The following is a 12,166-nucleotide window of genomic DNA, read 5'->3' on the forward strand; positions in this document are numbered from 1 at the left end:
CATAGGGATACAGGAGGCTCTGAAACCCTGCATAGGGATACAGGAGGCTCTGAAACCCTGCATAGGGATACAGGAGGCTCTGAAACCCTGCATAGAGATACAGGAGGCTCTCCATCTCTGTGTTGGTCGCTTTAATGGTACATCTTTACATCTTCTGTCCCGTGTCACAGAACACAGGCCCAGGTTCAAATTGAACTGCAGCTTAAAGAAAAAGAGACCTGTTGTTGTTGTTGTTGTTGTTAATACCCCTTTGGCTGAAAATTCTGCTGGTGGCTGGTGGACTAATGAACAGTTACCGTTCGCTGGCTGTCTTGTGCTATAATCGTGGAGAGCATTTGTAGCACACAAACCATCTCTCTTTGTGCAGTAAGTACACTATGTGCGTTGGAGTTACACAGAGAGGCTGTTGTGAGGGAGGAGCTGGACCCCCTTTTAAACACCCCACTATAATTGGTACATCCTGTAAGGGTCTCGCAGTGAGTCACCCTAATTGGAAGTCTGTTAGCGCTGGAGGAAAGCCAGCCTTCTTGGAGCATGTTTTTAAAGGACACCTTGGCCAGCCCCAAATGAGAGCTTTTCAGAGCCTCCTTGATGAGTAATAAGGAGTCTCAGACAGTGTTTGGCAGGGAGGTGTTTGTTGTGGAGATGTGTCAACAAATCTCCCACCGAGCTAGGGTGGCAGCTGCCCCAGAAAGCCACAACAGCTATGGCAGCCCCGGCCTTGGCCTCTGTTCCTATAAAACTGTCTGGGGTGTCCTGACTTTCTGTGGCAGTAAGTAAATGAAGTATTGCCCCATTACTTACTAGCTACGGACTTGGGGGTGGCGCTGAGGGTGGGGGGGTGTTGGGCGCCCTGATGTCGGTTTCTCAAATGGAAAATGTGAACAAAATAACCAACGGTTGACCACGGTGTACAGGCTGTTTAAATAGAATGCTAGACTGGAACCTTCCACTGCCCATGGGCACCTATAGACCGTATCCATGTTTGTCTCTTTCTGTACACGTAGCTGGCCAGTCAGGTCTTCGTTTTTCCTTCCTAACCACTGGTGTCTGGGCATCTGCCCAAGAAGAAAATAAACACTACTTCCTCGACGATATGGAGCTGTCAAGAAAAGCCAGAGCTCATCATTTCTTTTGTGCTGTCCCCTCATCTCACTTGCTAATAGACTCTCCTTTTAGCAGTGACAGGGGTGGTGTGGGCCCTCCACCCCCTGCTTTTGACAGACACTGTGATTTTGCTACTCACATCCCATCCCTACAATGATCCAGGCAGTAATTATAAGTCACTGGACCCAAAAGCATCTGCTGAAGAACACACAGGGTTACGAATCTCTCTCTCTCTCTCTCTCTCTCTCTCTCTCTCTCTCTCTCTCTCTCTCTCTCTCTCTGTGTGTGNCTGTGTGTGTGTGTGTGTGTGTGTGTGTGTGTGTGTGTGAGAGAGAGAGAGAGACAGACAGACAGACAGACAGACAGACAGGCATACTGAGTCTAAGTAATTGAACATGTGGTTTCAGGACCATTAGTGCCACGATGGTGATGATGATGATGATGATGATGATGATGATGATGATGATGATGATGATTATGATGATTTACTAGTGTAGAAGTTGCCTTATCAGGAAAGCTAGCTTGATTTACAATTTTTACAGTTGCTAAGGTGGCATGCTATGGCTGGGGCTAGAGTTCCAGCAGGAGTTGGGCTTTGAGGAGACAGCACTGCACCCCATCCCAGGTTCCCCAAGGTTTTGGAACAAGGAATAATTCGCACGCAGTTCTGGTCAGTGGCTGCCACTGAACTATGGGGCTAATGCATGTGTGGTACTCAGACCCTGTTCAAGCTGACTAGAGAAGGAGGTTTTCCATATGTCTCCCCGTGTCGTTCCTCCAGGGGTAACCTTGTGAAGCTGGTATTTGTGGTGGTCACCTCTAAGCGGAGGGAGGTGTTGGGACAGTAGGTTGCCGACCAGGCTGGCTAAGGGTAGCTAGACTGGATTTGAGCCGGACCATCTTTTGCTTCTTTTCTTTATGTTCTCCAGCAGCTGAGAACTTCGAACAGGGCTTTGGACATGATCTTTTGACCGGAGGGAGGCAGGTTAGTAGAACAGGAGAGAGCAAGTAGGCTACACAACACTCTTGTCGGAGCTAGCCAGCGATGGGCCTTTGGATGAGTCCTTTTAAAAGCACTTGTGAGAAGGGTGTGTGGGAAGGAATTTCCCAGATGTCCCATTTGTGTGTGTGAGTGTGTTGAGTGTGTGTGTGTATGAGTGTGTTGAGTGTGTGTGTGTGTGTGTATGAGTGTGTTGAGTGTGTGTGTTGAGTGTGTGTGTGTGTGTGTGTATGAGTGTGTTGAGTGTGTGTGTGTGTATGAGTGTGTTGAGTGTGTGTGTGTGTGTTTAGTCTGAGGATTTTTCTCTTTTACGAAAAGGACACAGAAGAAGGTTTTGTCAAACTCTCAAAGCTGAGGTGCACATGGCTTCCGCTTAGATGCTGAATGAAGAAATCAAAGTAGCTTTCTCTCCAAAAGGGCAACGCTTAAAATAACTTGGGAGATCCGTATTCATCAAGTAGACCTTTCCCCCTGGTTCTAATTAATCCATTCCACATTCATTGACTTCATTGAATAGCCGGGCCTCTCCTTTTCTATATTGAGTAAATGTGTGTGCGTGCTTGCACGGTACAGCAAAAAGGACATCTGATTTGTTATCATGGGAGGTCTCTGAAGAGGCCTTAAGTCACTGGTGGCCTTGGCTTTGATAGGCATCTTCTGTAAACAGTGGAGACAGAGGAAAGGAAGCGTCGTCCGAGCAGGCGCAGGGTTCACAGTCAGACTCAACTGAGCATAGCAGGATTGTTCTATCATCCTTTCTTCCACCCCTCTGTCTACTTTCACACATCTCTTTTGTCCAAGCCTTGCCTTCCTTGAGCAGTCTGCCATTTAGTCTTTCTGAAAGCTGGGACCAGGAAGAAGCCGACCCCGGAAGAGCACATTCGAGCCAGCTGCCTTCGTCTTTCACCTTTACTGAGTGTGACTCTTCGGTAGCATCCGGCTCCTTAGTGCCCAGGTGTACTGTGGGTGTGAGATGCCTTGTTAAGGGTCAGAAGAGACTGTGATGGAGAAACAAAGACCTTATTGCCATGTCTCTCGCCCCTTAAAGTGGGTGGACCCCAAACGTTGTGTGAGCTGGGTTCTGCTCTGTCAAGTACTGAGTTTGCTGGGTTCCCCTAACTAGTGATTCCAACACGAAGGCCAGGGGCACAGAGCGACAGAGGGGAGCAGTTGCTTTGCAATGAACAGAGGAGCGCCTTGCTTTCTATGGGACGTCCTCTTGAGACGGTTTGTTCAACTAGGGCATGGTTTGTGTAGTAGAATTAGGAAACGAACCTGGACCACTAAGTCATGTTCACTGTGGAGGGAAGTTAATTGGCAGACTGCCATTTTCGTGTGGTGTCAAAGTGGGGAGACCTGACTCATATCCAGACTTCGGGGGTCAGAGCCCTTCCATACCATAAGGATTAGTTGTGCACACTTAAAGTTCCTTAGAACTTTTGCACCCCGTTTTTCTCACCTGGAAAGTAGAGGGCAATGAGGGTTCGTACCCGAGTAGGCTCTGAGTAAATCTGTAGCCGGGTGGGAGTTTATTTTATGAGAAGAATCTCCCCCTGATGAACAGTCAGGGATAAGAACAGGCAAGAAGCCATGGTGTGGCATGGATTTGAATTTCCTGAGTCTGCCCAACTTGCTCTCTTGAAGGACAGTAGGAAGTTGCAGTGATGTGGTTTAAACTCCTTTCTGTGGCCTTCCTTTTCCTGTTCCTTACTCCACAGCGACCTCTGCTGGGCTTTCCGTTTGTTTTTGCTTTCAATGTGCATTAAGAGGGGAGAGCCTTAAGCAGCTTAATTAGGCCAGTGCCCACTCTTACCCAGTGGCTGGATCGAACCACTGCCAAAGTGATCCAAGTGCCCAGGAGAAGTGAGCCAGAGAAAGCCCTTACTCATGTGATAGCCCCCCTGAGGAGAGAGTACCCCAGCCTGGTGTCGTAGGCTCTCGGCATCTGCCCCTGTTTCTTCCTTTCTTCATCAGTGAGGGGAGGTTGGTTCTGGCTGTGAGCATCTTTCTGGGAAAATGTTCTGACCTTGACAGATCCACGACAGGTCCAGTTATGCCACTTCAGACCTGAGCAGCACATTTCCAAAGACACGGACCCTTCCCTTCTCTGCCCAGGCCTGTTCTTCGGAATGACTTTATCACATCGAGTTTGGCTTTGCACAGTTTACTTTGTGCTTAAAGATAGAGAAATGCATGGAGTAGACAGTGAGTTGACCCATCAGAATGCTTGCTTTGAGGAGTGAGTTGTTTGTAGCACTGTGAGAGCACTGAATCTACCAATCTACACAGTCGTCATGCTTTCGAGCCTATGACGTCTCTTCTTGTTTGTGGGTGGCTCCTTTGCTCATAAAAGCTCATCTTGTTAATTAAGAAATATCGGTAACGAGAACACTGCTTCCTTTTGCAAAGTGGTAAACTTGAGGCTAAGCAAGTTGAAAACAAAAGTCTGTCTGTTTTGAGACAGGATCTCACTGTGTAGCTGGCTGGCCTGGAACTTACTTTGCAGATAAGGCTCAAAATGAGATCTGGCTTCAAACTCGGAGATCTTCCTATCTCTGCTGGGATTAAGGGAATACACCAACACATCTGCCTAAATTAAACATTTTTCCCCCCTGGGCTGCTTTTGTCTCGTTAAGTAGCAGATTCGGAGTTAGGATCACCATAGTGTTCCAGCAAGAATCTAACTCAAAGTAATGTTTGAGATGCTTCGTATAGGAGTAGAGTGACGCAAAGTGACCGGCTTCAGTGGTGAGACTCACAGAAGTGTTTTGGAAAAGATCCTGAAGGTGGCGTTCTTGGGGATGGTTTGGACAGAGCAGCCATGTCTGACATTACCTGAAAGATGGAGAAAGGATGTCCTCTTTGCTAGAAGTTACATTTAAAAAGTTTAAAGAGGAGACGAGAGAGTCATCCCATGTATGGAGAGTTCAGTTTAGAGCTGATCTAGGGTACAGACAGACAGACAGACAGATACCAATTGTTGTGGATGAGACCCTTTGGAAGTCGGAAGGGGACTAAGGATTCAAAGTACATTTCCCAGTGGCCCTCTCCATCAGGACTCTATAGCAGTGACATTGAACTGTTCTGAGTTGACCCCACTGCAGAGTAGAAGAAGTCTCCCTCCCTGGGTTTCAGCTCCGTCTGTGTAGAGAGTCTGAAGAGCCAAGAACTGGCAGATCTGCCCCTGAATAGTGTGTAGGACCAGTGTGGGATGTGTGCAAAACGTATAGTACAAACTGCTTGTATTAAGGGAACATTTGCCTCCCCCCTCTGGTTTCTACTTTTGCTCATCCAGTCTTTATTTTCTCACTGCACACAGGTCTATGACCTGCATCTGTATGGCTCCGCAGTAGACAGCGCTCTCCGAGACAGCACGTGGGAAGTCCAGACGTATGTCCACTTCCAGGATAATGAAGGAGTTACTGTGACCATCAAGCCAGAACACAGGGTGGAAGATGTTCTGGCTTTGGCATGCAAGGTGATGAATTTTGCTATAGAAATACTTCTGAGTAGAGAGGGTTTGTTAATGGAGTATTCCTCTGCACTTGGTTTTGTGTGGGGGGTGTTAAAGACCCAACTTTCTACGCAGGGGAACATACTAACATTTTCTAGCTAGTATGTTAACTCTCCACCCTTTAGAGGAATGAGTCCTCAGGTCATGGTCCTATACTTCCATGAAGCCACATCGACTTTGAATCTGCATCTAGAGTCATTCTGACATCTGTTGATGTTCACATTAATAGAGATGAAGTATCTTGGTGTGCTATTCAGCCCATAATTCATTACCACTCACAGTTGCTTTATAGACTTTATTTCCAGTCTAAAGAGGAAGTATAGCATAAATCCATTCAACACCGGCATGCCTAGTACTTTCAGACCACCAGGTGGCAGACTAGAGCTGAAAGATTTAAATACACTGGACTAAACTTTCATTGTAGAATATTTTAACTATTTTGTGCTTGGCCTTGAGGCTTTAGTGTCCCCTACGTTTGTATGTCTAATTGTGGTTATAAACTTAACTGCATCCCCCAAGCCCAGTGTGTAAGCCTTTTATTCAGAAAAGCCTTTTATTTAGGTGATAAAAACTGTGATTAGCTTTCTGGGTGTTTAAAAGGAGTCAGAGGCAGGAGGTCAGCTAAATCCTGTTTGGAGCACAGGCTTGAAAGAAATGTTTTTCTGCTGAAAGTGTGGGGAAGAAAGAAAAGATGCAAGTGAGGGAAAGAGGAGGTACACACACACTCAAATACACACATACACACTCACACACATATACATATACACATACACACATACATATATACATATACACACACATACATATATACATATACACACACATACATATATACATATACACACACTCACACACACATACATACACACATATATACACATACACATACACACACACACATATATACATACACACAAACAAACACATACACACATAACCATACACACACACAGGGCAGGGGTGGGGGATAGAGGGGGTTAGAATATATCTGCACTTAAACATTTTCCCTTTGAAAATACTTTGAAGTATGAAATTCTGAAGTCTGTATAACTTAAAATCGCTCTACTTTCCTGATGAAAAACAACTTAAAGTTAGCAACCGGCACATGGCAGAGAGCTAGCTGTCGGAAGGGAGATGAGTTCCTAGCAATGAACCTTATACTTTGTGATGATAGCGTTTAGAGGAGACCTTAAACAATGAATTTTGACCCTTCCTTTTCTTGTTTGTACATTTAAATTTCAGGTTTTCTGTAGTTCTAGACTGAGAAAATTATATGCCGTTGTTTTGGGGGATTTTGATAGTGATCTGTCACAAGCCTCCTGAATGCTGATGGTTTTGGGGACAGGCAGTTAGACTCTGAGTAACCAATCATTTTCTTTGTAGATGAGACAGTTGGAACCCACTCACTATGGTCTTCAGCTCCGAAAGGTGGTCGATAAAAGTGTAGAGTGGTGTGTGCCTGCACTGTATGAATACATGCAAGAGCAGGCAAGTGGACCTGGAGGTTGAGAGGGATTGTCCAACCACATCCATGCCCAACCTCACATATCCCAGGCTGGCCTTGAACTCTGTGTATCTGAGAATGATCTTGAGATTCTAACCCTCCTGCTTCCATATCCCGTGTGTTTGGAATACAAGTGTATGCCACTACACCTAGTCTATGTGATGTGGGGGGTCAGACCCAGGGCCACACATGCTCAGTGAACACTCTGCAAGCTCAGCCCTTTCCCCAGGCCTCTTAATTTTGGGGATTGTAATTTGGGGGCAAACTGTTCAAGACTGGCATTTGATTTGTAACCAACCCTCATGTAAACAGTATTGTAAGTTTTCAGTGTGAAAGTATGTGGATGTAGCTCTACAAGGTTGTATAGTGCAAGCCCTGATTCTCCTGCTTTCTCATTCTCCTTTCTTAGGTTTATGATGAAATTGAAGTTTTCCCACTCAGTGTGTATGACGTGCAGCTAACCAAGACTGGGGACATGACTGACTTTGGTGAGTGTCAGGAGCCCTCTCTTGTCCCCGGGGAGACTGATGATCACCTTGTCCTTGGTCCCTCTCTCTCTCTTTTTTCATTATTATTTATTTTACTTGAACGACCTGGTATGTATCAATACTGGGAGAGATGGTAAGGAAGTTTCAGGAAATAACATAAGAATTGGTAAGGCATGTGACATACTGGGGACAGTGCTAACAATAAATGAACTCTACCTAGTGCTACTCTTAGCTGGTTCACCCAGGAGCCAGACAAGGTTTCTTTGATCCAATTGTTGATTGAGATTTAAACATATGGGAATGCGCCACTTGTGCAATGCCCAAGGAGACCAGAAGAGGGAGTCTGAGCATCTGCGGCTAGAGTTACAAGGTGTTGTGAGCTGCTCAATTTGCATGCTGGGAACAGAATGTGGGTCATCTGGTGATCTTAACCAGCTAGTGATCATCTTAACCACTGAGCCATCTCTCCAGCCTCAAGAGGCTTCTTTTTAATGTCTAAAGTCTTGCCAACTGGAATGCTGTCCTTTCCCAGACCTTTCTCCCAGGATAGGAATCTTACCCGCCCTTTAAGATCACGTGGACAGTCTAGCTGGAATAAGCCTGATCTTTTGGCTTTATCTCCCGCTGAGTTTAGCGATTATGGGTTAACATAGGTGTTTAACTCTTATTTCCCTTGTCTTTATTGAATCTCCGCTCCAAGGTCTTTGTAGACTTGGCTCATGTCTTGCCAAGCACTGCAGTCTTCCTTTACCACTAGAACTCAGTAGTTAGAGAAGGCGGATGAATGCTTCCACAGAAAGGCTGGGTTTTGGGTTTTGGTTTTTGGTTTTTGTTTTTCTGGGTTTTTTTTTGTTTGTTTGTTTGTTTTGTTTTTTAATTTTGTCATGTTACAAATGCCACAACATGGATATTTGCTTCAAAATATTTCAAGTTGATACTGTGTTCAAACTATGGTATGTTAACATTTTATTCTCTGGGACCCCTTTGTTGATCATATGATCAGGTTTGTTGGTTGATTTTGAGTCTTACTTTACTGGCCTGGGATCCCAGAATATCCTCAAATCTTGTAGTGATCCTCCTGCCTCAGCCTCCCAAACGCTAATTTTAACTGAGAATCCCTATGTCTGCTGTAGGTTGTGGTTGGTCAGTTATAGGTTGGTTTCATGTGGAAACCCTCTTAGCTTTTCGTCTGCTTCCATGGCTGCCACGAGCGTGTCTTCTTCCCATTTGAGTGAATGAATATAGGCAGAGGTTCTTTTGTTGTGGTTGGCCAGGTGCTGCTTAAGGCTGAGAGAAGACATGGAGATAGAGGACATTTCCCCTGTTCTCTGGGGACTGATGGCATTGGGGACCCGGATGGATAAGTATAGTCCTCACCGTGGCAGTGTTCGAGGGAACATATGGTCTGAGCAGGACAGGTACTGGGTCTTACATCTCAGACCTATATAAATCACTGGACCCATTCAGGAGGATTTTCTAACTGTCGTTGTGTGTGCGAGTGTGTGTGTTTATACATTTCTGACCTGTAATCCTCTAAGCCTTGTTCAGCCTCAGTCTCCTGTAGGATTGCTCATAGACTAGCGCTTGCCGTGCATCTGACTTTTTATACAGATTCTGGGGGCTCGAACTCTGATCCTTATGCTTATGCAGTGCACACTGTGTCTACTGAGCCCCCCCTGCCTTTAACCATCTTAAAACACCTCACTCTGCTTCAGTAAGAGTATCTTTCAGCCTTATCTTAAAAAATAAAGCATCATTTTAACCGTGGTGAGACAGAAGTAAATTATTCACACCCTTAATCTGTGGCAGCAAAGGATCTTCCTGTCCATCTGTGAGTCACCCTCACTTTTCACTTGGCAAAACTGCAGCTCTGTAGCCACACGATGCTGGCTTTCTACTCCCCTTCCCCAGCTCTCTGACAAGCACATATTATACCCTTTGTCTTTATGAATTTGGGAACCCTTTGATATTCGCCATTCGGTGCCAGATTATTGCACTTAGCATTAATGTCTTCAGGGTTCATCCCATTACAGGATGTGCCAGATTTTTTTTTTTAATACCAAGTAATGTTCTACTGACTGTACACCACATTCAGTGTGTCCTTAATCTCCTCCTCTGTCAGCCCGGCCGTTCCCAGTGGCTGGCTGCTATGAGTGTGCTGCTGTGTATGTGTACAGTTGGAACTGCTGAGTAACATTACACACCCCTGTGTCTAAACTGTCTGGTCCAGTAGGTTCCTCTTTCCCACACGCTTGCTAACTAGTGCGACTTTCAAAATAGTTGAAACTTACTTTCTCAACGTGCTTACATTTACAAGAGTGGATGCTCACGGACCTTGTTCAGCCTAAGAGGGCCGGGGAGACAACGAGAGGTGAACTTACACTCGCTCATTATTTTCTCCCCCAGGGTTTGCAGTCACAGCTCAGGTGGACGAACACCAGCATCTCAGCCGGATATTTATAAGTGATGTTCTCCCTGACAGCCTGGCATACGGAGGAGGTCTGTGTGGCGCCGTGTCTGAGCACTCTGAGGTTCTAACTGTGGGATGCTCTGCTTCATGAGGTTGCTTGTGGCTTTGTCAGATGATGGTTTCTCTGGGAGTTTTTCACAAAGAATTGATCTGCAAATACATGTGTATGCACATTGTGTGTGTGTGTGTGTGTGTCTGTGTGTGTGTGGAGAGAGAGAGAGAGAGAGCGAGTGAGTATTCCTACAGATGTGTGTGTATGTGTGTAAAGAGTATTCATACATATTGTGCAAAGATAATATGCATACTGATATGTGTAAAAATTATTCATACAGATGTGTGTATGTGTAAAGAGAGTATTCATACAGCTGTGTGTGTAAAGAGATTATTCATAGAGATGTATTTATGAAGAGAGTATTCATACAAATGTGTTTAAAGGGTATATTCATACAGATGTGTGTGTATGTTTTGTAAAGAGAGTATTCATACAGGTATGTGTGTAAAGAGAGTATTCATACAGGTATGTGTGTAAAGAGAGTATTCATACAGGTGTGTGTGTGTGTGTGTGTGTGTGTAAAGAGAATATTCATATAGATGTTCAGAGAGAGGGAGGGAAAGAATTGTGAAACAGAGAGACCCAGAGAAAAGAGCTGATGGCAGTTCCCCAAACTGTGTCACATTCAAAACAATCTGCTTAACACCAGCCTGGAGCTGGGCTTTAGTTTAAACCTTACCTAACGCTATGTTTCCCACCTGGTCAGTGGTGAGCATTTGCAGCCTGCTTCCGTCTTGAAATGTGTCTCCATAATCTCTTCCCCCTTTCTTTCTGTTTGCTCTCAGGGCTGAGAAAGGGCAACGAAATCTCGAGCTTAAATGGGGAAGCAGTGTCCTCCCTGGACATCCAGCAGATGGAGGCTTTGTTTTCTGAGAAGAGTGTTGGCCTCACTCTAGTCGCCCGGCCTGTGACCACAAGAAGAACCCTGTGTGCTTCCTGGTCAGACAGTGACCTATTCTCCAGGGACCAGAAAACTCTGCCGCCCTCTCCCAACCAGTCCCAGCTGCTGGAGGAATTCCTGGATAACTTTAGAAAAACCGCCACAAATGGTAAGACTGTGTTCCGCATCGGTCGTGACCTGCTGGTCCCATTGGCTCGTATTCTTTCTTAGGCTGCGGCTTTGATGGCAAGGCCAGATTGTACAAGCTACTACAGTACACTGAATTTTTTTCTCACTTACTGAGACAAGAACACAGATGCCAACTGGGATAGATTTATCAGGAGCCCATGAATTTTAGCAATTAGAGAATCTTCCAAAAAAAAAAAAATAATGAAAATAACTTCTTTTGGGAGGGAGACACGATAGTCTTTAAGAAAAACACAGACTCTTTGAAAGCCATTCACAGTGTCAAGTATTGCTGTTGCCTATAATGGATTGCCAGTATTGGGAGACTTTGTTTTTAGTCAGTGGGGTTTAAGGTGAATCCATTTTACAGTGTTCTGTTTGTGTCCTGGATGGTATGTTTTTTTGCCGTCTGGAGGACTGGTCTGTAAGAAACAGCAAACTTTGCATGTTCTTTATGAACTGATTTCGGAACCTTGTGAAGGCCTGTGGCTGAAGAGTGACAGTGTAGTTTCTTCCAAGTGAAATAGCTGTCTGAGGAGTCACATGAAGGTGGGTTTTCTGAACTTAAATTTCTACCTCTCTTGGTTGTTGTATTTGAATCAGAGGCTCGAGTTGAGTCCCTGTCATGTCCTTCTCTCGCCATGGAGGGCCCCTGTTAGGCTCCCTAAGAGCGTAGAGTGGATCTTGATCCTGAGAACACCTGAGTTGTTTATTTCACGCCGTCCTGCATTCCTAATGGTTTTGTAATAAAAATATCTGTGTGTCGATCAAAAATGAATGTGAAACACACAAGAGTGATCATTGGGTGGATTTAATGATAAAGTTGTCTGTAATTAAACATCAGATTGTAAGATTTGTGATCCGGAAAGGTAGCTTGTGTCTCCTCCTCCTTCCTGGGACTTTGTTCTCACTGGGGGTCCTGAAACAGACATTAGGGTGGAGCTACTAATGATTGGTAATATTGG

General features: G+C 45.1%; 1 protein-coding gene across 1 annotated transcript in view; it reads left to right on the forward strand.

Annotated features, from left to right (window-relative positions):
* The window catches only part of Tiam2 (T cell lymphoma invasion and metastasis 2), a 194,124-nt gene that overhangs the window by 123,052 nt on the left and 58,906 nt on the right, over nt 1–12,166 (forward strand). Inside the window, exons 10-14 of the mRNA XM_021221237.1 lie at nt 5,427–5,585; nt 7,005–7,109; nt 7,535–7,613; nt 10,020–10,112; nt 10,921–11,184. Of these exons, the coding sequence (XP_021076896.1) occupies nt 5,427–5,585; nt 7,005–7,109; nt 7,535–7,613; nt 10,020–10,112; nt 10,921–11,184 (700 nt within the window). The remainder of the gene's footprint in view (nt 1–5,426; nt 5,586–7,004; nt 7,110–7,534; nt 7,614–10,019; nt 10,113–10,920; nt 11,185–12,166) is intronic.

This window comes from Mus pahari, chromosome 21, assembly GCF_900095145.1.
Source record: "Mus pahari chromosome 21, PAHARI_EIJ_v1.1, whole genome shotgun sequence".
In the NCBI taxonomy this organism is placed as follows: domain Eukaryota; kingdom Metazoa; phylum Chordata; class Mammalia; order Rodentia; family Muridae; genus Mus; species Mus pahari.